General features: G+C 40.4%; 3 protein-coding genes across 8 annotated transcripts in view; 2 read left to right on the top strand and 1 right to left on the bottom strand.

Moving 5' to 3' along the window:
- Nucleotides 1–12,106, bottom strand: part of LOC131682378 (F-box/WD repeat-containing protein 5) — a 32,414-nt gene extending 20,308 nt beyond the window's left edge. Inside the window, exons 1-6 of one of the 5 annotated variants that reach the window (XM_058963806.1) lie at nucleotides 12,006–12,106; nucleotides 11,502–11,946; nucleotides 10,992–11,149; nucleotides 9,949–10,126; nucleotides 9,453–9,875; nucleotides 8,646–9,396 (exon numbers count right to left, since the gene is read on the bottom strand). In XM_058963806.1, coding sequence (XP_058819789.1) covers nucleotides 8,646–9,396; nucleotides 9,453–9,875; nucleotides 9,949–10,126; nucleotides 10,992–11,149; nucleotides 11,502–11,829 — 1,838 coding nt within the window. In that variant the 5' untranslated portion in view covers nucleotides 11,830–11,946; nucleotides 12,006–12,106. Of the gene's footprint in view, nucleotides 1–8,645; nucleotides 9,397–9,452; nucleotides 9,876–9,948; nucleotides 10,127–10,991; nucleotides 11,150–11,501 lie in introns of all 5 variants that reach the window. The other 4 variants (XM_058963805.1, XM_058963809.1, XM_058963808.1 and 1 more) reach the window with 4 other exon arrangements.
- A 4,881-nt stretch (nucleotides 12,107–16,987) lies between these two features.
- LOC131682375 (E3 ubiquitin-protein ligase PPP1R11) lies at nucleotides 16,988–19,561 on the top strand. 2 transcript variants are annotated; one of them, XM_058963799.1, is made up of 3 exons: nucleotides 16,988–17,209; nucleotides 19,039–19,333; nucleotides 19,404–19,561. In XM_058963799.1, exons 1-3 carry the CDS (start codon nucleotides 17,102–17,104, stop codon nucleotides 19,469–19,471), a joined length of 471 nt encoding a protein of 156 aa, XP_058819782.1. In that variant the 5' UTR covers nucleotides 16,988–17,101; the 3' UTR covers nucleotides 19,472–19,561. The 2 variants fall into 2 exon arrangements, with proteins under 2 accessions (XP_058819782.1, XP_058819783.1); XM_058963800.1 differs by having other exon boundaries at nucleotides 19,039–19,344; nucleotides 19,404–19,502.
- On the top strand, nucleotides 17,224–19,018 carry LOC131682374 (succinate--hydroxymethylglutarate CoA-transferase). The gene has a single exon (XM_058963798.1). It carries the CDS (start codon nucleotides 17,375–17,377, stop codon nucleotides 18,668–18,670), a length of 1,296 nt encoding a protein of 431 aa, XP_058819781.1. The 5' UTR covers nucleotides 17,224–17,374; the 3' UTR covers nucleotides 18,671–19,018.
- Nucleotides 19,562–26,389: the final 6,828 nt, after the last annotated feature.

The following is a 26,389-nucleotide window of genomic DNA, read 5'->3' as shown; positions in this document are numbered from 1 at the left end:
TGGCACTTGGACAGTGGTTAACTGTTTGCCAAAAGGAGTTAAACCAATTAACTCAAAATGGGTTTTCTCAATGAAAGAAGATGGAAGATATAAAGCACGATTAGTGGCAAAAGGGTGTTCACAGCGTCCTGGATTCGATTACTGTGAAACATTTGCACCAGTCGCCAAACTAGAGAGTGTTCGGTTAGCACTAGCCCTTGCTAACGAGCATAAATTGTTAGTACATCAAATGGATGTCAAAACTGCATTTCTACATGGGAAGTTAGAAGAAGAAATATACATGAAACTTCCACCAAACGTAAATGGACAAAGACAAACTGTTCGTCTACACAAATGTTTGTATGGATTGAAACAGGCAAGCAGATCTTGGAATAAACATTTTGATGATGCAATGAAAACATTAGGTTTTGTCCCTCTCAAAAATGACAACTGCATCTATAAGTCAAAATCTAGAGGCATTATAGTAATACTATATGTAGACGACATTTTACTACTTGCCAAAAACATCGAAGCAATTACGTGGATTAAAAAGAAACTTGGAAGGTTATTCCAAATGAAAGACATGTTAGAGATTAAGCACTTCCTGGGAATGGAGATAAATCGTGATTTGGAAAGCCAGACTATTAAAATTTCTCAAACAATATACGTGGAGAAACTTCTTAGTAGATTTGGGATGGCTGATTGTAAACCAGTGGGGACACCATTGGATATCAACACGAAATGGTCAAAATCTGAGGCAAAAATCACTGAAGAGCCATACAGAGAACTGCTGGGATGCTTACAATATCTTTCACTAACTTCTAGACCTGATATTTGCTCTGCGGTAAACACCCTAAGCAAATATGCTAACTGCGCCACCGATTGGCACTGGTCAGGATTAAAACGAATATTGCGATATTTGAGGGGAACGAGCAATACAAAAATAATTTATTCATCAAATACCGAATATCCAGCTTTAGTAGGATTTGCCGATGCAGATTTTGCAAATGATCCTGATGATAGGAAATCAGTTTCAGGATACGCATTTCTACTATACGGTAATCTTATTTCGTGGTCAACGAAACGACAACCGACTGTAAGCTTCTATCTTTCATCAGTAAAAAGTTTATTTTCGTATTTTAGATAAATTAGAACCACCCTAATAACTATTCCAATAAAAAGAAGCATCTTCTAAAGTACACAAATTCATCCTAAGACATGATACGGCTAAATTATACAGGTTTGTCAGAAAGTAAAAATTCCTCCTAAATTAGCGATCTGGACCACTGTGCATTGTGCTGTAGTCAGGTATAAAAACTCAGCATGCTGTTGCTCACGCTCAGTTCGTTTCCAGCATCAGCATACAGTAGTTCGTTTGCAGCATCGCCCGCAAAATTCAAACCGCCGTCCGTTTGCTGCTGTCAGCAGAGTTGGCCAAGCACGCCGTCTTCGATGAAACCAAAACTGTTACCATATACACCAGCACCAAGTAAATTTCGAACACTGCCCAAACAAAAGGCCCTTTTCAAGGCCATCAATTTATCGACAAAGAATGAAATTGAAGTTTTGTTATTACAAGCATCAGCTTGTCAAGAGCGTTGGATGGTAAGTGAGCCACTTGTGAACAATACCGTCGCTTTCACGAGAATGGCACAAAATCAAAAGGTATTTGTGATTTATAGACAGTTTAGTGTAATGATTCAATTTACACAAATCGAACGTTTTCTAACGTTTCGATATAGGTGCTCCGTTTCAAAATTTTCGGCCAGAATGCTGCCTGTTTTTTCAAACGTGAAAATCTGCTGTTGTATTGAATGAAAACCTTGGATTTTTGCGCTGATTGAAAATAGTTGTGACTAATTCTGTAGAATGTACAATTACTGAAAATAACGGATTTTGTGAAAGCAGTGGTTAGTCCATACAATTCGATTCTAAGCGAGCCAGACTAGTTTTCGTTGTAAGGTCCACCTCTGACAATAGAAGTAAACTATTTTATTTTGAATTCAACTACAACTTCCTTGAAAACAGCACAGTTAAAAAACTTTTGGGAAAAACGCGCAGACCTAAATTTTCCACTATAATGGAAACTGCCTGTGCCCCGCCGCACAGCATCGTCAAGATTGATAGTAATTCAAGCCGGGAGGAAAGAGGTTGTAAGGCAATGGAAAACGAAAATTTCATTTATATCTTACTGGAATATAATTGGCTGGTCCTGAAAAGAACTTGTTGGTTTGTGGTTTATTTTGGGTCACAATTTAGGCCTGCTCGATTGCTGATAGCTGTGAATTTCTCGCAGGGCGACAGTTTCTGTTCAGTAGTGATGAGGCTTCCTAACGCCAACCGTGACTGGGGTACTTTTACACGACCTTCGTTGCTTACTGTTTGCGGGGAGGCTTTCCTCTGGTGGACTTACGAGCGGTTTGTTTGGTACGGGCCATTTATCAACAAAGAATCGAATTGAAGTTTTGTTATTACAAGCATCCGAAAGTAGCTTGCCAAGAGCGTTCGATGGCAAGTGAGCTACTTGTGAACAATATCGTCGATTTCACGTATTTCACAAAAGAAAAAGTTATCATTTGTTTGTTTGTTTACAGTTTCGTGTTTACTAGGCGCATTCAAAAAAGGTTTCAATTCTCAAACATTTTACCAAGGTGCCGTATTACATTACTCTTTTTACCCTGAGTGTTTGATAACCTCCGTATTGAAAACACAATTTCAATTTTGTTCTTTATCAAAAATATGTGGTCGACCAACGAAGGGGTGGAGCTACGAAAAACACATATTGAGGACAACACAAAAAAGGACGAGCTTACATTGTGCTGTAGTCAGGTATAAAAACTTAGCATGCTGTTGTTCACGATCAGTTCGTTTGCAGCATCAGCATGCAGCAGTTTGTTTGCAGCATCTCCCGCAAAATTCAAACCGTCTTCCGTTTGCTGCTGCTAGAAAGTTAGCCAATCACGCCGTCTTCGATGGCACCAAAACTATTACCATATACACCAGCTCCAAGTAAATTCCGAACACTGCCCAAACAAAAGGCCCTTTTCAGGGCCATCAATTTATCGACAAAGAATGAAATTGAAATTTAGTTATTACAAGCATCAGAAAGTGGCTTGCCAAGGGCGTTGGATGGTAAGTGAGCCACTTGTGAACAATACCGTCGCTTTCAAGTAGAATGGCACAAAATAAAAGTTATTTGTGTGATTTATAGACAGGTTAGTGTAATGATTCAATTTACAAAAATCGAACGTTTTCTAACGTTTCGATATAAGTGCTCCGTTTCGGCCAGAATGTTGCCTGTTTTTCTAAAAGTGAAAATCTGCTATTGTACTGAATGAAAATCTTCGATTTTTGCGCTGATTGGAAATAGTTGTGACTAGTTGTGTAGAATGTTCAATTACTGAAAATAACAGATTTTGTGAAAGCTGTGGTTGGTCCATACAATTCGATTCAGAGCGAGCCAGACTAGTTTTCGTTGGAAGGTCCATCTCTGACAATAGAAATAAACTATTTTATTTTGAATTCAACTACAACTTCCTTGAAAACGCACAGCTAAAAAACTTTTGGGAAAAACGCGCAAACCTAAATTTTCCACTATAATAAAAACTAGTGCCCCCGCCGCACAGCATCATCAAGATTGATAGTTATTCAAGCCGGGTGGAAAGGGGGAGGGAGGTTGTAAGGCAATGGAAAATTTCATTTATAATAATAATACTTTATAATTGGCTGGTCCTGAAAAGAACTTGTTGGTTTGTGGTTTATTTTGGGTCACAATTTAGGCCCGCTCGATTTCTGATAGCTGTGAATTTTTCGCAGGGCGACTGTTTCTGTTCGGTAGCGATGAGGCTTCTTAACGCCAACCGTGACTGGGGCACTTTTACACGGCCTTCGTTGCCAACCAGCCCCCTGTCAAGGACGACGTCTCTGTACAGCCAGCATCACTGCCATGAAAGGCAAAACATTGATTTTGAACCGAATGATTAGAAGCTGTATTTAGTTACAAAATGTCAATTAAATTAAATTATTAAATCATCCCACAAGATGCAAAACGTCGTGTGGAATGCTTGAATATCGAGCATAGTGCCGAACATAATTCTTTGTTTGGGGCTTTATAGCTATAACACCCCATACATGTCGGTCGCTGTCAAACTCCATATGATGGTATAGGGTTGCCAGGGGTCTGTTGCCAACTGCTTGCAGGGAGCCGTTCCTCCGGTGGACTTACGAGCGGTTTGTTTGGTACAGGCCATGTAGCGAAAAATGCTGATCTGCTACTTCTCTGATGCTGGTAGTAGGACGACGATCAAACGCTCGTTTGCGTGCCTTCATTCATAAAAATTCAACAATATTTTCAAAGAATGTTGCAAATTGTCAACTTGATAATTCCAAAAATACTCCAAATAAACTATGAATGTGCTAAAGTCGACAAAGTCGCATAGAAATTGCTTATTCCAGAGCAGAATTTACCGGTCTAAAGTGTATTCTACTTCACTCCGGTTATGTCTCTGACATTACCCACCCATGTTTTTTTCTCATTGCGAAATGGGAATCAAACCTCCTCCTTGTGAATAACGCAATGAAACTTTTGAAATAGTAATTTGAAATGAATGGCACATGATGGGGCCACAATAATAAGCTTTAGAAAAAACGCGGTATAAGGCGCTGCGCGGAGTTAGAGCAGGTCACGGTCATTCTTCCCTACTGAACGAGGTACACGGGTACAATCAGGTTTTGTGTTCCGTTCCTTACCAGTTCTTCTGGTTTGTACTGCACTTTGTACCTAAACTCGTACCGGGTACATGAGGTTCACCGATTATGAAGAGTTTGATTCTGCGATTAACAATTCGTGGTTAAGTGGTTAACGCACCCAACTAGAGACTGGGAGATCGCAGGTTCGATTCCTTCTTGAGGACATATCCTCTTCTCGGTGTTTCCAGTAAAAAGATGGATTTTCACCGCTTCTTCATTCTCACCGTTCCGGTTATTCTTCCTCTGTCTGTTTTCCAATGGACATGTTCATATAAAACCGATTCGTTGGACATTTCGTCCAAACTCTGACCTTGTGGTAACCCTTTCATGGCAGCCTTGAATGGTCTATCTGTCTTGAAATTATAAGAATAAAATTTATACAACTTCTCCGTAAAATACTGGAGTAGTCGTTTGTAGCCTCCGCTGTAACTCGACATTCACCTCTTCGGCCAATCTGAAAAGATGTTTTCATGTCCGGAAGGAAAGTCGAAAGCTCAGTTCTAAAGGCTTTGATGTCGGAGATCATCACTGTTATCGGCGAAGGTGATTGCTTTTTCCTTTCATTAGCATTACGCACAATGCGAGGAAATTTGCAATTTTTTTCAGGTGTTATCCTTTTTCGTTTATTTTTAATATTTGGCACACGGCCTTTCTGGGAGGACCCAGACATGTTGGAAGAAATAAATACTTTTTTGGGCTGAATTATTCTTGAAAAAGGTAGGTAGTCTTGAAAAAGACTGATTGTCAGTCTTGAGAAAGACTGATCCAGCGAAAATATAGGTCTTGCGAAAGATTGTTGCTGTTGAAAAACTCTAGGTCAACCGGGAGCTATCCAGATTTGTGACCAGTTCGAACGAAGGCTCAAGCCGGTATCCACAAAACCGAGTTCGTGCTGCGTCCAGTGTAGTGTTCATTGTATACCTGAACTGAGCGAGTGTAGTTCAGGTACCCTATATTTTGTACAGTTATAAACTTGATATGGTTCCAGAGACGACTGGTCACGGTACATCAGAATCAGAATCTAATTATCGTCTAATCCAACTTTTTCCGCACCTTAGAACAAAGCTTCGGAATTATCAAAAAAGGATTCAGATACAGTATCACCAATTTGAACGACCTCATGGTGTAACAGAATTTGATCGAAGCCAATGGCATAATCTAGTAGAACACCACATGTAATGCATCATGTTTGATTATCGCGTGACGAATGAATAAAAATTTAAAGTCACGTTAATAAAAATAAAAAAAATGTTTGATTATCGGTATCTCATGAGTATTTTTTTCAACTCCATCTGTGTGAAAACTGTCTGCTTATGAAAGAAACTGATTATGAGTGACAAGATCTACGTTTAGTATATAGTATAGTGCCCATATATTCAACAGGCATAGTTTTTTACTCCCAAAGACTCAAACAATAATCGAAGACTACATATCAAGAAGACTGACAACTCTGTCAGAATCTGGAGACAGCACTTCTTTCGGATAAAGGTAGTACTTTCCATAGTGATGCATGCACACATGTTTATTTTTACCACAGACCTACCAGATATGACACTAAGTACAATTCCTTGAAAAAAATGGGATCATCACTTCAAAATTTAATTCGTTTTGCACACTATCACCGCCTGGTGGCGATCTTTTGAACTCTACCGTCTGTTTGACACTTTCATGTATTTAACATGGCTGTGCATTGGTATGCGTAAGTGGTTATCATAGAGAACAGAAACTACCAACAACCATTAATTAAACGGAAGAGACGCCTAGACGCGTTATTTGTGCTGCCGACCGAATTCCGGGAAATGTACAGATTTCTGTACAGACACCTGCACTATGTAAGCAAGAAGGATTATCTATCATTAATACAGAATGAGATGTGGGCAATTTGATTGTTCCGTCCCGGTAATGTGCACTATTTCCCACAAGTCAGTTTCTGAAGTTAGTAGAAAGTGGACAAACCATAGTGTTTTTGCTATTGAATTGAAATTGAAAAATAATATGTTTCCCCACAATCCGCCTTATTTGATTTTCAAATGTAATTATTCTTAACAATAATTAATATCATATTCAAATGAGAATTCACTTCAGCAACATTATTAAATCAGTGTGCAATTTGCTATCGTCGGTGCGGTGCACTTAGATGGCCACTGCTTTCTCCTGACATTGTTCCCCGAACTATCTTCTCATAAATTTGCACCCCCGTCTTCGTCATACTCACTTAGAGTCTTGATTCCAAAACGAACGATTATGAAAATCAATTATAGATCCCAAGATTTAATCTTGTATCAATCTAAAAAGGTTTATTTGATTCAATAACAATAACGACAATAACAGCCGCAGGCGCTCAATAGTGTGTGTTGGACATTCTTGTCAATCATGTCATAGGGTTTCGTGTCTCTTGCGCTGAGCACGGAAAGTAATGAGTAACGTTTGAAAAAGCCGTTAAATTTTTGCAACACATTGGTGACCTCGAGTGTCATGTCTGGTAGATCTGTGCTTTTACGTTGAGCTTGCTACCTTCGTACAATAGAGGCGCTGTAATCATCTCATTTATATGGGAGAGGGGCAAATATGTCTTGTAGATACATATGTAGTCTTCTTGTGGACGGTTAACTGCAGAATTGATATCCCAAGTAACCATAAGCATTAAGCCATTGCACTATATTGGCTATACATTTGCACTAATGTTGCATTGAAACTCCATTACAGCATTAAAACGCAATAAAGCTCTTTATTAGCATCAATAATGCATAACTGCACTGCCGACATATAGCATTATAGCTTGCTCTATATGCGTAATTAAAGCTGATATAACGCGTACATGCTTCAAGGATCTTTAAAGCATGTAAGCTTTATAAGTGCATTTAATACCATTATAGAGCATATAAAAAGCTGATATAATGCTATTGTAATGCTGTGGGTTTATTTGTTATGCAACTCTTCTTGAAGATTATATTCGGCATATTTCATTTCAATCGAACATATGCAATATAGTCCAGGAAGCAAACGCAGCGCACTTACCGTGAAGGACGAGGCAAGGTACCTCAGTTCGCGACTTATCAAAGGTAATTTTCGTAAACATTCATATCATGTGAGAACGAAAACCCATTAAGGATATTCATTACAATGCATCAGAACAGAGTCAATTACGGTTTTAAACAGAATATTTTATTTTAAAAATTTTCCTTTTTGCTCATCATACCGAAAGGAAACACAAGAAATGGTTTTAAAACCATGGCGGACAATGACAACCAACTGAAGCTTTTTAATAGCATTAGTAGTGCCAATATAAGGCTTTCAAATTTGACATTTGTACGCTTTTGCTATATAATAGCATTAGTACTGCAGAAACGAGCTGTCAATCTCCGCACAGTAATAGCACTATATTTCGCCTTTTCTGGCATAATATCAGCATTAAATAAGTATTTAGGGCATCACGGCTTTTTAGGACAGCTTTATATGTGGATCTAAAGCAGATATTAGGCTACGTTATAATGCTTATTGGTTACTTGGGATACTAGTATAACCTGTTGCATTAGCTTTCGTTTTCAATACACAAAATAGGGATGATTTAAATCATCCAACCCAACAAAAATATAAGGCATTATGTATTTTCAGTCCGTTACAAAAAAGCTCCTTCCGAGATAAATAATCTTCTTCGCGGACCCCAGGTAACTACTTCACGGCCCACTAGGGGTCCGCCGACCCCAGGCTGAAAATCGCTGTATTACACTTCAACTGACACATACGTGTACGTACTTAGTAGTACGAAATCACAATTTTCGGCCATTTGTAAAATCAGAGCAAAACTATTACAAATTTAAAATTGATTACAGCAAGACATAGAATCTTTGCTTCCAAAAAGGAAAAAAACCACAATTACATCATAAGGTACTAACTTTAAGAAGAAAAGCACTCACCTGGCTACATAATTATCACAGACATCCAGAAAGATGAAAAAACACTCCGTATTCGGTGTGTATGCTTTGTGTGCTCTCAGCATTGTGCCGACTTTTTTCAGCGTCATCAGATCGATCACGTGAATATCGATTTCCTGTGCGATCGGCGGAGGCTCAAGCGGGTTTCGTATCACATAATTCTTCGGCCATGGTCGACTGTTCACGTACAGATACCGATGATCTGGGCTTAAACCCATCCCGATGATATGTCCGTGCAGGTCGATAAGCTTGTCAACCCTATCGAAACGATCAGCCACCGAATCATAGTTTGCCCAATTTGGTTCCACCGGAGGGGTTTCGTTCTGTAAGATATATTGGAGGCGGATTTCTTCATATGACATCTCGCGCATAATTACCTCCAGCTCGCGCTGCCTTTCTCGCAAGGCAATACGCTCCTTCAATGAAGGTCCCGGGTCCAGTCGACGTGGGAAATTGACGCTACCTATTCGTTTGAAGCCTATCTGGTGGGGGGTGTATGTTTTAGAACCAGTCGAAAATATTAAATACTTTGGGCAGAGATTGTCGAGGTCATCCACTTCTGACATGTCGTCCTCCTCCTGATCGTCATCGTCGTCCAAGCAGTCGTCAGATGATTCGTAGTAGCTATCTTCATACTCCCGGCGATATTCGTCCAAATAGTGGATGGGGCTGGCGTAATCGTGATTCTCAAGTGGGATGTACGGAAAGTCAATATCGATGTCTGGAAGGAACACTATGAAACGAGAGACAATCGAAAATAAATAGTTTTTCAAAATAAGTGATAACAACCTCTTCCAGCACGATATAGATCTTCCATCGCCTGATCCTGATTCATTTGGTAGTGTGATAAAGGATTTCCAATTCTTCTGTCATCCTCGTCATCTTCGTTGCTGCTTTTACCGGAACCACTGGTTCCTTCAGCGGCATCTTCTTCCTTGTTGTTACAAGTTTCATCATTCAACCATGGACAGTTTGCTACCGTGATTGCTCTAATGGAACTTGCATTTCGATTGTAGAACTTGTACATTTGATTTCGAATGGGCGTATGTTCCGAATCAACTTCCTGATTTGCCTTATTCAACCATAGAATAGACGTACTAACCAAATGGGCCAACCAATTCAAATCACCCGATAACAAATGTTGATCGCTAAACCAAGTTCCAAAGATGTCATATGGGCGGTTCGTCACGCGGCACTTTAACCGAAATCCGTCTACAAAAAGTAAAAAGAAGCTTAATATACAGATACTTAATCGTTTTCAGCAATTTGCGTCTCTTCAACATACTTTGTACGGTGAATACGGCAATTTCTCCGGAAGTACTGTGGGGGGAACCAAAATGAACACCGGATACAAGTAGCAGTGTGTCACTTTGGTTGAACTGCGAAAATTGAGTATATTTCCAGCTTAATTTGCGCATATCGAATGAGTCGCGAATTGTCGATGGATAAGCCGAATTCCAAACCTGGTTGAAGAGATAATTTAGTAACGGAAACGATTCTCATGAATTGTAGGTTAATGAATACTTTCAAAATGTGATATACACCCTTATTCTTGTTTACGACGAATGCGAGATTTGTTCAAAAGTAGTTTGTATTACCGTTTACGACAGCAAAATCAAATGGGCTTACTATTCGTTCGAATCACTTTAGAACGAATCTCGCATTCATCGTAAACAGCAGCAACGGTGATAGTCCGAAATACTGTACCATGAACAAAAGCAGTACATCTAAATTAGATAAATTGACATTATGAAATTCAAGATCGTTTTTAAGTCCGATTCAGGAATCAGGAATCATTTCTGATTCCTGTATTAAATGAAGGTTAGATAGACGTTACAGTTTGTTTTCCGCTTGGTGTTCGTCGCATCGGGCAAAGTGCATTGTTCGATAGACTCTGTTCGTCCGACGCAAATCCCAGTTACGCCCAAAGAAAAGATAATCACTTCTAAAGCTCTTATCAACAGATTTTTAAGACAATAAAGATATAGTAAAATAATTGTTATGGCAATCAATATATCGAACATTCACTGTATTGAATCGTTTACAGGACATTAATCAGCTGTCGGCTCAATGTAAAGCATGTGAGCAAACAAAGTAATACAAACTAGGGAGTCGGCGTAGCGTATTGGTAAATCAATTGCCTTGTACGCAGCGCACCTGGGTTCGAGTCCCGACCCCGCACATAGGGTTAGAAATTTTTCCTAAGAGATTTTTCTAACCCGAAGAGGCGAATGACCTTAAGGTTAAAACCTCTATAATTGAAATAAAAAAAAAAAAAAAAAAAAAAAAATAATACAAACTAGCTGTTCCTTCCTAAAAAGTACTTACAATGACGAATCCGTCTTTGGAACAGGTAGCAAACATTTTGCCATTATGCGAGAAGCTGACATGCAACACCTGATGCGAATGATTCGTCAGTACATCGGTCATCACCATTGGCACATTATCGGTCAGTCGCTTGTACTCAGATCGCCAGGATTCCGCTCCTAAAAAAGACACAGGGATAAGACAATTGATACCGTAACAAAGAAATAAGCCCAAACCACGATTGCAACAAGCTATCGTTAATTTCCAAACAACTATGAATATACAATAATTATGCAAGCCTTGTTTTGATAAATAATTATCACAAACACATGCGCGTAAAGCAAAAATAGGCATGTTTTGCATATATCTTTCGCCTCGTTCGACCATATCGTGAAGGGTTTGCTACTATTGCAACAGTGTGGCTCATACGTAATAACACAAGACATGTTGCCCTGTCGGTACACAAACGGTGAGACGTAATTATGTCACCAGCCAAACCCGTAGCAAAATGGTAGCGAATCCCTGTATTACCTGGCTTCAATCCAATGTTCATTTCAACGTTGAATTCTCTCCGGAAGTATTTCCGCCATATGTAGTCATCTCGTGATAGTTTGTTCCAGCGCTTACAAGATTGTCCTGCGTTCAGGATGTCCCTCGGCTCCAACGCGAGAAATATTTTCGCAAAAACTGGTTCCGGAATAAATACCCATGGAGAATTTTCACAGTACTCTCCACCCTCATCTTCTTCAGTGTTACTACTCCCGGAGGAGAATTGTGATTCGGCACCTTCACTAGTAGCTCTGGATGCAATTGGGTGATGTTTTTCGTCCGTCGAAGACGAACTCTTATATGCAAACATTTTTCACGCTCCGTTGATATTTCGCAATCGATCGCGAGTTCACTTTTACGTCCCTGGCTTCAACTGCAGTTATGCGCAAGAAATAATTTTTCACACTGTAATACAAGGAAAATACAGCTTTTCAGCTAATAAGCACAATTGGATCAACAAAACAATTTCAAACACTGTTTATTTACCACAAATTTTGCGCTGCGACGATCGCGACTGACTCACTAGCGCTACACGAAAGAAAATAAAAAAAATGTAAATAAAAATAAAATCCATGGACTAATCCATGTGCAGTTGTGTTAGTGCGAGATTGAGGTTAAATCGGTAGGAATTTTTTGACGTTTAGGTTAAATCAAATGGATAATCTCTGTGTGCGTGTCTTTTCATACAGGGTGTTTGGTTCATGGTTAAGAATCTCTCGGGGGGTGATAGACTGCCATATTTGGAGAAAAAAATTGTTCTACACATACTATCAAATCTCAACCGTTACAGAGTTATTGAACTTTTTGTGTAAAAAACTTATTTGTCTTAAAATACCTCTAACTTTAAAAGTATACTTTGTATTTTAAATGTTTTAGTTCCATTCGAAAGGTGAGAAAATTTCGTATTGAGTGATGCCCTCACAAGTTTCAGCTAATGGGTTTAAGTAGCCTTTTCAAAGTAATTAATTGAAAATTAAACAATTTTGAACGATTTTTCGTTCATTTCTTGAAAATCCTAATAGTTAACCTCATCCTTTTAATAATTCAGATTGTTAGTCTTGGTGTGCTGCTTAATTCGTTCTTTGACATGATACACTTACCTTTTCTTATTTTCATGATTTTGGGTTATTCAACATGGATATTTTTATCTCATTTCCACTAGTACCAGCTCTAATTGAAAAATTATGGCACTTATTGTACTTTTTTCATTTTTATTCGAAAGCCAGGAAAATTTTACAGTGGAAAAAGTATTAATACCTTTCAGTTAAGTGAATTTAGTATTCTTTTAAAAGTAAATTAGTTTAAAGTTAGTGCTATTATTAGCATTTTCGTTAATTTTCTTAAAATAGTAAATAATAAACATCACCATTATTATCATGGAAATAATGCATCTCAGCAAGTTCTACAGTTCTTTCTTTGACTCCATTCAATTATCTCTTTTGGTTTCGACGCAAAATCGTTTTTATCACATCGTTTCATATGCAAAAATAACGATTTCGAACCCACTACATTTGTGGCGAGCTCATGCTGTGTTAACTATTAAATAGCAGCAAAATTAAAAGAGATATAGACAAAGTGTCAAATAAAAAGTTATAGAGAACATTAAGGGGCATCAAATAAACAATAGTAACAACAAAATTTGGTTGATTATTAATTAGAATAATTAAAAAACTCTCCAACAACAGAAATTTTGAGTTATTTCGTTAGTAAAAAATCATTTAGTACACTTAACTAAAAGATATTTGTACATACACTGATAGGAAATTTTCTCAGCTTTCCAATGAAATCTTGTAAATAACGATATAAAGCATATTTTTTAGATTAGAGTCTTTTAAGCACTTGCAAGTCGGTTACAGGAAAAGTATAGTAATGAAATTACAAAGAAATGAGAAGAGATAGAAATATGACGTCCAAGAACAAATTATGAATCGTCTAAAAATCCAACTTTTGGATAATAGATATTGCTATAATCATACTTCATTATTTCGAGAAAATTAGCAAAAACCTCCTCAAAAACATTAACTTTTAACTACTTTACAGCTAAAAGGTAATTAAAACTAACTACTTAAAAGATATGAGAACACCATTCAATAGGAAATTTTCTCACCTTTCGAATGGAACTGAAACATTTAAAATACAAAGAATACTTTTAAAGTTAGAGGTATTTTAAGACAAATAAGTTTTTTACACAAAAAGTTCAATAACTCTGTAACGGTTGAGATTTGATGGTATGTGTAGAACAATTTTTTTCTCCAAATATGGCAGTCTATCACCCCCCGAGAGATTCTTAACCATGAACCAAACACCCTGTATACATATCGACGTCAACATTTCATAAGGCACTAAATATAATAAGCTGATGAGAAAATTGCGTTGGAAAGAATAGCTTGTATTTTATATTCCTATTTATGAAAAGAATCTTGATATAAGAATAAAATAACGTAATTTCGTGTTCAATTATTCATGTTTTGCGAATAATATACCAGATTTATTCATAAAATTGTATTGTTTTGGTTAAAGGAAAATTATCGGCACGATAAAACCACATGCAATTAAACATCACTTTCATGTGCGTTCTCACCAAAGAAATTTTAACTAGTAGAGCGAGCAAAGCGCTACTGTCTCCATGTATTCACGGACTGAAACATGGAGTCTCACTTGAGCGTATGGTATCCCATTACTTTGACATATGGACCAAAACGCGAAAAATGAAACCATGTGAAAAATATTTTTTTTTATTTCCGCACTTTTTTGATTTTTTGTGGGTAATAGACATCCTGAAGTATCGAGCAATGCAACTGTCAACTCAAAATTGTTATTGACATCGAAAATATTACGCACGATTTTACATTGCCTCTTATTGAGCAAAAACAAGCAAAAATTGAACGCTAAACTATTTATTTTTTGCATGCTATATTTTTTCAGGTAGATTTAAGTTAAGTAAACGTAACTGTAAGGAGTAGGCGAAGAAACAAATATTCATCAGTTTTTTGTATGATAAAGTTTTCGGTCGCTTTTTTATATGTAACGTAACAGTTCAAAATCACAAAAATTCTTTTTGTGCGTAGTCTATCACGTCAGCAAAACATAAACATGAAATTTTCCTCGAGTATTTTTACGCATTTCCTAAAAAAAAATAAAACTGGCGGTATATTTAGGTACGTCATTGTGTAAAGCCAAAAGCAATTTGTAACGTAATAGTCTTTTTTCATAGATTATTTAATTTTTTATAGTATGTTAATTTTATCCAGCTTTTTACGTGCAATAAGGCTGTTCGCAACGCTCTGATGTAAATTTGTTTCAAAATGACAAGCCGTCGGATAATTTGGATCTGTCAAAATACATCTAGAACACGATGTTCCCAATGCGATGATTTAGCCACCTGATCTAAATGTGGTTTATTTGATTTTGTTATTCTTTGTCACTTATGTGACACATAATGTTTTTTCTGCTGACAGTCGTCACAACTAAGGCTGTTCGCAACGCTGATGTATTCTATATGGGATGTTCTATTTTACATCACAGACTAAAACAGATCGATCGCAATGCTGAGATGCAGTTTTATTTTTCGAGCACTTTTTTACATCAGATTTAGAACAGCTCGACTATTCTGTTTTAAATTTTCCACAATTTGAAACACGAATAGCACACTGTTCTAATTTTTTTTTCATTGGTATGTGTGACAGCTGACAGCAGAAAAAATATGTGCCACATAAGTGACAAACATTAACAAAATCAAATAAACAGCATTTAGAACAGGTAGCTAAATCATCGCATTGGGAACACCGTGTTCTAGATGTATTTTGACAGATCCAAATTATCCGACGGCTTGTCATTTTGAAACAATTTTACATCTCAGCATTGCGAACAGCCTTGAGGGATGTAACAATGAAAAAATTGACCTTTTCCCATACATTCTGAAATCAAAAACATCGATTTACATTGTTTTTTCGTTGTAGATTTTTGAGGCATGAAGGACTGCATCATAAGTACATTGATGTTACAAGAAAAGTTGTTGTTAGCAAATAAAACTTGTAAATTCAACATTTCTACGATCAATTTCGATATTACTTTCTGTTCGGGTGGAGCTGGAATACTAACTGGAACCAGTCGGAATCCTGGCTCATTTCCGACTGAACTTTACTGGGCTTGAGTTCACAGCCTCCCAGTTGAACCTATTCTGATATCGGTTTGGAATTCAATATGGATTCCGGCTCAATCGGTTGTTGCATTTGAGCTGGAACTGGCCCCGGCCATTCACGCAGTTAAACCGGAACCGGTTCAGATTTCTGAATGGAGTCAGTATGGATTCCAAATCAAATCCATACTGACTCCATTCAGGATTCCGTATCAAATTCCGAATGGTTTGACCGGCCAGGATACCAAAGGTTTGACTTAAAGACGCTGAATCCCTCTGGTCTCCTGCTCAATTGGAATGACACTGACAGATAAATGGTAAACAAACGATTGACGTGTCGAGTCTTTATCCAGAGGGATTCAGCAAAAGAGATTATAGCTACTAGAGGGAGCAAAGCGCTACTGTCTCCATGTATTTACGAACTGAAACATGGGGTCTCACTCTAGCATGTTGTATCCCACACATTGACATGTGTGTACCTGGGGCAATAGGTGTCAAACTAATGGGCCTAGCCTATGTGAGAGCTAGATGATAAATTTTCAGTGTTAGCAGCGACATGCGACCTCTAGTAGTTATAATCTCTTTTGATTCAGCGTCTTCCCAGTAAACGAAATGGCGGACAGGCAGGTTAAACTAGATGCTGGCGATCGGTAGGCTATTGAATCGTTGTTCTAGGCTATCCGCCGTAACTTGCCGTTTACTGTAAAAGTAGTGTGGGTTTAGCCCGGTCAGCGTGGCAAGCAGAAAGTTAGCAAAAGTTGAGCAAAGCGAAATTGATGCTGGCAGAGTTTCTGCGAGCATTTTGCGCGATTTGTGCGAGAATTCTGGCAACGAATTCGCTCAAATGCAACAACCGTTTCTGACAGAAGCGGTTAAACCAACCGATGCTGCTCACTTTTATCCAGAATCCACTCAGAAATGTACGGCCAAGATCTCTGCACGCTTTCTGCCACATCTTTGTCAGATGTTTTGCTCGATTCGTACTGAATTCTACCAGGTAGGAATTGCCAGGATCTTTGCACAGTTTATGTCGGAGTTTAGCTCGGTTCCTCTCAAAATTTGCCAGAAAACGCGAGCGAAACCGAGTTCGCCCTAGCTCAACTAACCCGACAGGATACGCGCAGAAATCTGACAGGGCTGCCAAACCAAGACTTACAGAAATCTAGCAGAGCGGTCTCTGCCAGAAAATTTGCTCACTGGGAGTTTGACTGAGCTGCAGAGTTTTTTACTTATGCCCTTCTGAAAAATAGTCTTATAAAATTTTATCGTTTTGCTGTTCTGTGGCGTTTGACAGTTTTGAAACAAAATTTTGTGTTTACTTGTGTGTGAGCCTTGTAAAATCAGCGAGTTGCTCTGAAAACTAAAAAGCTGTAAACTGTAGCTAGTGACAAGTTTCAAAACTTCTGTAAAAATAGATCTTGTGTGGTAATCTTCAGATCTTTACATGTCATCAGAGCCTCCTAGTCTGATGATCCGATCGGACGTGGTTGATAGCGTAACGATCACCGAATCGCTCACGCAGGAACAGATTCCCAGTACCAGTACCCAGCAGGTGAGTACCGCAGAAACGCACTTTCATTAGCTGACGAGATAAGATGTAAGCGACGAGAGTATATTGTACGGTGTCACACAGTACAGTAGATTACATTTGTCGAACGGAAAATAAACTTGTGATCTGCAGAGTGTTATCGGTGTAGCTTAACAAATAGACATTAAAATGTTCCGATATTGCGACATGCTAATTCGTTGCGCTGTTTGGCGTTCGTCGTTGACAGAGAGGAAATTTCTCACAGGAAATGTTTTGAATTATTCTACTAAACCTTGTTATCCATTGGAAGGAATTAAGATTCTGGATCTGACACGAATCGTTTCTGGACCGTATTGTACAATGGTTTTGTCAGATCTAGGAGCAGACGTCTATAAGGTTGAGCGACCTGTGCATGGTGACGAATCGCGCAAGTGGGGTCCACCGTTTTTGAAAGATTCAGAGGATGCCGTTTACTTTATGGCAGCGAATCGAAATAAGAAGAGCGTATGCGTAGATTTGAAGAAGGGTAAAAATGTGATTTATGATCTCGCTCGAAAATGCGACGTGCTGGTTGAGAATTATGTTCCCGGAAAGTTGGATGAAATGGGACTTGGTTATGAAAGTATCAGAGAGGTTGCTCCAAGGTTGATCTACTGTTCAATTACTGGATATGGTTCGACAGGTCCGTACAAAACTAAACCAGGCTATGACGTCATCGCTGCATCAATTGGAGGTCTTTTGCATATAACAGGAAATGAAAATGGACCACCTGCAAAAGTTGGAGTGGCAATTACCGACATAGCAACCGGACTGTATGCTCATGGAGCAATTTTGGCTGCTTTACTGCAGCGCAGTAAGACGAACCGTGGTCAGAAAATCGATGTAAATTTACTTTCGACTCAGGTTGCATGTTTGATTAATGTGGCCAGCAATTATTTGAATGCAGGCAAGGATGCAAAACGGTGGGGAACTGCTCATGAAAGTATTGTTCCCTACGAAGCGTTTCAAACGAATACGGGCTACATAACGATTGGTTGCGGAAGTAATGCTCAATTCGAAGCCCTCTGCGTTTATCTCGGAATAGCGGAAGTGGCACAAGACGAACGATTTAAAACTAATCAAACTCGGGTTAAGCATCGCCAGGAGCTGATTTCTATTTTGTCAGAGATAATCAAACAACGTAGCTCCTCCGAATGGATGACTATTTTTGAACACGCTCCGTTCCCAATAGGGCCGATCAATAGTATGGCTGAAGTGTTCCAAGATCAACACATTCAAGATATTGGGATTGTCAAAAGCTTACAACATTCCACTGCTGGTGAGGTGAAGGTGGTTGGACCTCCAGTTGTTTTCAGTGAAGCCAGCAACTGTGCGAGAACAGCACCACCTTTGCTAGGGGAGCACACCCATCAAGTTCTGCACGAGGTGCTAAACTACAGCGATGAGCAGATCGAACAACTACGTAAAAGCCATATTATTCAATGATATTTCTCCGGTGTTAGCAAGATATGGAATTCAAGGATAAGCATTTATATTATAGCTCTAATAAAGTTTTATCAAACACTAGCATGTACGTGATTATATGTTATTCAAATGAATAGTTGTTATGCACAACTTGTTATGTCACTAGATGATTAAAAAGTAATGATCGCACCTAAAATATCCAAAATCACACAGACTAGGGATAAGCGGATGACCACAATGGTTGAGGCCTTAATAAACAAGTAAAACAACACATACTTGGGACGAGCTATATCGAGACTTTGTATGCTATTAACTAAAAATCAATTTTGTACATGAGGTTTGGTGTTTTCGCGATAGGCAAAAAAGCTAAAAAAATTATCTACTTTCAGGCACCAGTTTTACGTCTGCGGCTTCAGAAACCTCGTACAACCAAGCAGGTAAAATGGACCAATGGAACGGTGGATAATGAGCACATGAACAAAAAGAAATCCAAATGTTGCTGCATTTACCGAAAACCGACGGAGTTTGGCGAAAGTTCATCGGAGAGCGAAGATGAATGCGAGCATTGTTTTGGTCACGTCGAGATAAAGAAAAAGAACAAATCGGATACGGATCACGGAGTAGACGTTGTGGACTCTGGCGGAGGACAATGTGAAATAATAACTGAAACTAAATGCTCTAACGGTAATTAGTTGGTTAGATCGCTAGTCGTCTAAAGTAGTGTACACTAAATCCCGTCCTATTATTTTTACAGATTCTTCTAATGGCAATGGAAATGATACACCAAGTGAACCAAAAGATAGTGAACCTGATGCGACTTGATGAGTTGAAATGTAGATACCGTCGCATGTTGTCATCTAATATTTTTAGTGAATATAGAATGTATTATGTAGTTTTTTGTTATAAATGATGAGTAATTTAAATTTTATTATGTAAAATATTACAATTTTTATTAGCTCATTTATTCTTGATGACAACTTGTTTCCCAAAAGTTATTTGTCTTTTTCATATAAATTTATTTCGTCGTTAAAAATTACTATCTGCGCGGTTGCAATTTCCAAATATACTTCTTTTCGCAAACTTTGCACGGTTCATCTCCAGCACTACTGTACTACATCGAAAGACGCCAACAAAAAATACGCAGATCAGATGCCGCAATCCAGCTCGGAGTGATGTAAATAATCATACAAACGGTAGTGACTACAAATCGCGACGATAAACAAAACAAGACGGCCAAAACACGATCACGGCAGTTGTACACGAAGAAGTTCGATTGTGAAATTTTCAATCATATGAAATTGTCTGGTTTGGCAGGCTGTCTGTACCTGTGACTTGAAAAGCGAGATTTTTATTATAACCAGGACCGACTACAACCAGAAATCCAACGTGAAAGTGTCTGGTAAACCGCCTGCTGCCTTTCCTAGAGCAATGCGCAAACTATCGGAAGCGAGAGGCAGTCTAAGGGAAACCGACGTTCTGTTGCGAACAAAATGAACGAGGTGGTTATACCTAGTCTGACGGTAGGAGTTAAATGCCTGGCGTAGTAGTTCGGGCTTGGTCAACCGGAAGCATAGCTAAATATGAAGTGGCGTAACTTGATGTCCTTCAAACGAGCGTTCCTTGTGCATAAATTCTTAAATCGTACAAATATATCCTTTCGCCTTGTAGTTCAGAATTTTCCAGTGAAGATATTTCGCCAATTCAGGCTTCCAAACCGGGCGCTTATCAAGACACTTCTGGCGCTACAAGGCCATATTTTTACTGTCCGGTAACCGAACTTCATCATATCGCAACAAAAGACCGGTCTCGTATCCTTTCTCCAGTCTCCTCGTGTCTGATTGCAGCAATGCTGGTCTGTCTTCTTTCGGCAGCAACGACTCCTCGGCAGGTTGTACTCCGAGGCTATCCAGAGCTCTTAACAGTCGGGTGCAGCGCCTCGTATTGGCAAATGTGGTAGTTATTCTTACGGCCAATTTCTTTACTTGGATGAAAACCGGTTTTCGGCTAATTGGCCACCAGCAACCCGAAAACTGGTTTTCAGCGAAAACCGGTTTTCATCCAGTGAAGAAATTGGCCGTTACTGTCTCTGTTGGTTTTCGTTGGTTTTCGTACAAAGCATGGACCATAGATCAGCCAACCCATTCGTGGCAAAACAACAGTGGGCTGATTTGCACTTGCTTCTCGTGAGTCAAGCAAATACTAGGTTTGTTCCAGTACCAAACTTACTCTAACCTAGTGTTGTCGGCACCCAACAGAATACGAGGTGTGCGACTCAATAGGCAGTCCAGCTAGGTGTTGACAGTGTTTCGCCAGGTCCGTCACTATGGATGGCGAGGGAAGATTTCAACTTTGTACTGTGCGCACTGTGCGGTAGATGAAAACGTCAAGTCGAAATTTGTCGGCGATATCCATCGCACATTTCACCGAGTCTTCCTCGTTTCTACCTTATCCACCGGTCTAAGTTATACACAAGGGTGTCTTCTCACCGTTAAGGTTTAGCTCCTCCCATCAGTGTAGAGGTCGACCCAGCATCGAGGAAGGCATATATGTTAATCGACTTCTCTCTTCCATGCACCGTAACTCGGATGTACTCTAGCAGAACTTCGCCAAGCGAACAGTGATGAGTGTTGCAGGAGACGTTTTGCGCCGAACTGCTGGGAATTTGTTTTCCGTGCTTGCTATCATCATGCAGTAACCGATGAAGATCTACACTACATCCGTTATTATCACACGGAACTTTCCATTCGCAGAACTTAAAGTGCTTAGTTAGACACTTCTCATTCACCAACACCCATCGTGCAATCGGAGACATCCTGAGGAACCTATGCTACATCTGTCGCAATCATCGCATCCCTTCGAACATGTCAAATATGCTTTGTGGGCCTTTTCCTCGGGGAACAGCTTGCGGAATGTAAACTAATTATTGTAGCAATGCGCGTTGATCTGGTTGCGGGGTAGATGTTACCATCGGTGGTAGTCCAGTACCTTGATACGTGGGTGTTAGAAACTGAAAACTCGAAACTAGCGGATGTGGATAGCACACTGTCAGAATCGCTGCCACCGGAACTGGTTACTGATACGCAAAGATGGGGGCTGGAACAGATGCTAGATTAGACACTGTCGGTGCTGAATAGATGCTATACGACTGTTGGCCGGGCGTGGTTGTCGTCAAAGTTCCGCTTTGAAAAGGACGATCGACATTTCTAGCACCTGAAAGATAGTTATCAAGAGGCTGCAGCATAGTTCTCTCCTCAAACGGAATAGAATTACCAACACGCTGCAAAGGCACTTCATACACTCCATCATTTGCCATGTTCTCTGTTCTACACAGCCAATCTTCATCTCTGCCGCAGCTTTCGATCATCCCTCATCTCTAACATTTCCATTTACAGAGCCAGAAACTTTGCTATTTGTTTCTTCTTCAGCGCTTGCCTCGCTTCAAAACTTTTGTTTGTAGCTCACAAAGTTTCGCGGAGCGCTTTGACATCCTTGAAGTGACCTTGCAACATGATACGGATGTACTCGCCGTCTGGTCTGTGTGAGAGTGCCAACGCGAATCCGTGGGGAGACGCCCACAGTATTGTGATGGCCAAGACCAAAAGGGGCTCTTCACCCCCAGAACGGTCTCCGGACCGGTTGGCGACGATTATCGAAGTACTCTTCCCGTCTCGAGCCACAAGCCCCTGGCCACCTGCACTACGAGACAGTGCGGGTACGGCCGAAATGGTGGCTCCAGTGACGAATGAAGAACTACTCGTAGTGGCGAAATCCCTAGCAATGAACAAAGCTCCAGGGCAGGATGGACTTCCAAACAACGCTCTCAAGGCAGCGATCATAGCGAACCCGAACATGTTCAGGCTAGCTATGCAGAGATGCCTTGACGAGGGCCGTTTTCCCGATAGATGGAAAAAGCAGAAATTGGTGCTGTTGCTGAAGCCCGGGAAGCCGCCAGGCGACCCATCGGCGTACAGACCAATCTGTCTGATCGATACGACTGGCAAACTGCTTGAGAGGATTATCCTCAACAGGCTAACCTCGTACGCGGAAGGTACGGACGGCCTGTCAAGCAACTGATGCCGGTCAGAAAAGGGTTCCGATTACCGCCGGAGTCCCACAGGGCTCGATCCTAGGCCCAGTGCTATGGAACCTCATGTATGACGGGGTTCTGAGACTGAAGTTCCCTTCTGGGGTCAAGATCGTCGGCTTTGCTGACGACGTAACCTTGGAGGTCTACGGAGAGTCAATCCCTGAGGTAGAACTAACCGCAGAACACGCGATCAACACGGTGGAGGAATGGATGAGCGCGAGAGGCCTGGAGCTCGCTCATCATAAGACGGAGGTAGTTATCGTCAACAACCGCAAGTCGCCACAACATGCAGTTATCCATGTGGGAGAAGTCGCGTGTAGACGAAACTGCCGAACACATACTGTTCGTATGTCCTCGGTTCGACGTCGAAAGAAGAGCAATGCTTGACGTCTGTGGCTGGGACACAACCCCTGATACCCTTATTCAGCGGATGTGTCAATCGGTGGAGAAGTGGAACGCAGTCTCGGCTGCTACCACCCAGATTGCCTGTAGGCTACAGGTAATCTGGCGAACCGAGCAACAGACGACGGCACGGCTAACTAGTGATTGGTTAGTTGGAGCAAAAAATGCCAAGCGTAAAAAAGGGAGTGAATAGTCTGTTCATGCTGAGGCAGGTTTGGCGCAGCGACTGGCAACCGCGTAAGGGGTAAACCCAGCCACCCCGAAGCAAGACAGAAGAGTGAGTGTATAGGCGTATAAGTGGACTGCCTCATGCCAAGACGGGAGGGTCGTAGCGTAGTATGTTGGGACTTAGCTATCGATGCCTCATGGCGTGGCAGAGGAGTGAAAGGATGAGCATCCAAGTCAGTCTCACACGGCATGTTAAGGGTGAGCACAAAAGTCAGCCTTACATGATATGGTAGAGGCTAGCACAAAAGTAAGCCTAGCAAGGAATGAAAAAGGTGAGCACACAAGTCAGCCTCGCATGGTATGTCAGAAGTGGGGCCTAAGAAAAATGTCCCACATGGGATGCCAGAGGGAGTGATAGAGGTATAATAGAGTGGCACGATTGAGAATGAATCAGGTGATAGGGTGAGCACCCAAGTCAGCCTCACATGGTATGGGTGAGGCGAGCACAAAAGTAAGCCTAGCAAGGAATGAGTAAGGTGAGCACACAAGTCAGCCTCGCAAGGAACGAAAAAGGTGAGCACAAAAGTCAGCCTCATGTGGAGTGTTTGAGAGTGAATCAAGGTGCGATAGAGAGAGCACCCAAGTAAGCCTCATACAGGACGTATGAACGCGTGAGTGAGAGTGAATGAGTACATTAAGTACAGCCATCCCCCCAGAAGTAATACCGAGAGGTAGTTCCTGGAAGAAACGATGGCGGAGCCCAATGGAGTTTAGTCGGTATTAATGGCAGCGTCATCATTCGAGCCCGACACGCCCCCAGTGCACCCCGTGCGGTAGCTTGGACCCTACCAATAGCACGCTTTGCAATGCGCTTTGGACACATTCGGTATACCCTCTGACACTGTTTGCTGCTTTAGAATTTTACTTAGACAATAATCAGATCCGACTGTAGCTATTCCCCGACAACGAACTATGCTGCGGCAACTGCAACTCCCTCTTCTGTGACTGATCGATCCGCCCCTATTTTTGCCGCTGCAAATTGTGTTGCTTTTGCCCCTGCTCAAGCCGTTTATGATGACCTTCAGCATGCTCCACATATTTCCTGTTGCTTCAGTTGATCACGTAGTCCGCGCATTTCGCGCTCCAACAATTTCTTCACGCACCTATTACAGCTCAAATCTCGTTCCCGTTCTTAGGGACCATCTATAAATGACGTAGCATTTTTTGAGTAATTTTCAACACCCCCCCTCCCCCATCGTAGCATCACAGACTTACCAGACATGACACTCAAATGTTCCAACGAGTCGCAAAAATTTAACGGCCTTTTTAAAAATTTAGCACGACTGCTCAGTACTTTTCGGATTTGCCACGAGAGGCACGCATTTGTTGACATATGACAGGATCGAAAGAAATCAAAAGCGCGCCACCGCACACTATTGAGCGCACGTAATTGTTTTTGTTTTTATTATAATTGTGGCAAACGAACGATTTTGTGTGATTTGGGATGGATAAAACTAGTGATTTACAGTTGTGTTATAAAACCATTCAGCTCGAGATCGAAGCTATAAGCCCACTGAGTGAATGTGGCGAATATAAAGATATTGAATTTATTGAAAATTGTTCATCAGAGCAAAATTTGGAGGAAGCAGCAGCGATCGCATTCGGTGATGCTGAGAACAAACAGGTAAAGAAGCTGCAAAATTATGAAACTTGTGTTGAACCAATCAATCCATGGTCAAAAGATGACAATTATGAGATTTTGTATCGGAAAGAGAAGCAATACGTTTTAAAACTAGAGCAGCGGCAAAGGGAATTAAAAAAATCTCTCCGTGTGGAGAAACAAAAGAGTAAACGACGACTTAAATCAATAATGAAGAAGAAACAACAAATTTATGAACTACGTAAGGAAATCATGCAGTTGAAATCGCAGAATATTATTGATACGCGGTTGCTGAAGCAAGTGAGGAAAAACAAAATATTGCACAACTCTTTGTTAAACGAATCTAGAAAACCAAAAGGGCGCAGATACACCAACGGGATGAAAAATTTCGCAGTAAACACCTATTTAGCGGGACCATCTGCATATCGCTCCATCCAGCAAGTCAAGGTGCTTTGTTTGCCCGGCACGAGAACACTTCAACGCAGCTGCAGTGATGTTCACTTTGCTCCTGGGATCAACGAGGCCTTACTTAATCGACTTGCACGGAAAACACAAAATTTTTCTAAGAAGGAGAAGGCCATTGTGATCGCTATGGATGGCATGGCGATAAAACCCAGTTTAAGTTACAATGCAAGAAGCGATTCGTTTATTGGATTTCCTTCTGATGGTGTGGATCGAAAAATTGAAAAAAATAACCCTTTCTGGCTGGCTACGGAGGCAATCGCAGTGTTAGTCCAGGGTATTCATACCTTAGAACAACACCGGTGGGAAAATTTTCAGCTGAATGATGCACCTGGTAGATCTAAGAACAAACCTAGGAGGTTTAAACAGGTATGCATTCAAAATAATTGCCATATGTCATCTTGTCATCATACTACATTTCTTATTTATACACACAGGCTGTTGGATATCTCTTAGCGGATAATACGCTCGGAAGCAACATCCAGATGGAGTTCATCAAAAAATTGTCTCGTGCATTAAGGGTAAAGGGTTTGTATCCCGTGGGGTTGGTCTTTGACCAATGCACCACTAATACAAAAATGGTAAAAGAATCAGGAGCCAGTACGGAAAGACCAGTTATGCAGCTCGGAGGCACAGGCCTGGCAGTTATTTACGACAACCCACACTTACTTAAAAACACGAAAAGTATGTTGATGAGATACAATGCTGTGTTTGAGGGAACTGTTGCTTCGTTTAGCCATATCGAAAAATTATACGAATTGGATTGCAACTCCATCCCTCGACTTGTACCAAGGTTGACAGAAAAAAGTGTATTTCCGGCTCCTTTCCGTGCTATGAACGTGGCACAAGCGGTTCGAGCCCTGAGCATTTCTACAGGCAATGGAATGGAGTACTATGTTGACAAGGGGATACTACCACTAGCTGCGATGTGCACAGCAAGCTTTATAAGATTTTTCGATAA

This window comes from Topomyia yanbarensis, chromosome 2 (assembly GCF_030247195.1).
Source record: "Topomyia yanbarensis strain Yona2022 chromosome 2, ASM3024719v1, whole genome shotgun sequence".
In the NCBI taxonomy this organism is placed as follows: domain Eukaryota; kingdom Metazoa; phylum Arthropoda; class Insecta; order Diptera; family Culicidae; genus Topomyia; species Topomyia yanbarensis.
This window is presented reverse-complemented; position numbering and strand designations above follow the sequence as displayed.

Excerpts from the sequence above, each read along its gene's own strand:
- LOC131682375 (XM_058963799.1), top strand. The coding sequence starts at position 17,102 with ATGTCATCAGAGCCTCCTAGTCTGATGATCCGATCGGACGTGGTTGAT. Across the intron at positions 17,210-19,038 it reads CCAGTACCAGTACCCAGCAG|GCACCAGTTTTACGTCTGCG; the intron begins GTGAGTACCGCA and ends ATCTACTTTCAG. Across the intron at positions 19,334-19,403 it reads TGAAACTAAATGCTCTAACG|ATTCTTCTAATGGCAATGGA; the intron begins GTAATTAGTTGG and ends TTATTTTTACAG.
- LOC131682374 (XM_058963798.1), top strand. The coding sequence starts at position 17,375 with ATGTTCCGATATTGCGACATGCTAATTCGTTGCGCTGTTTGGCGTTCG.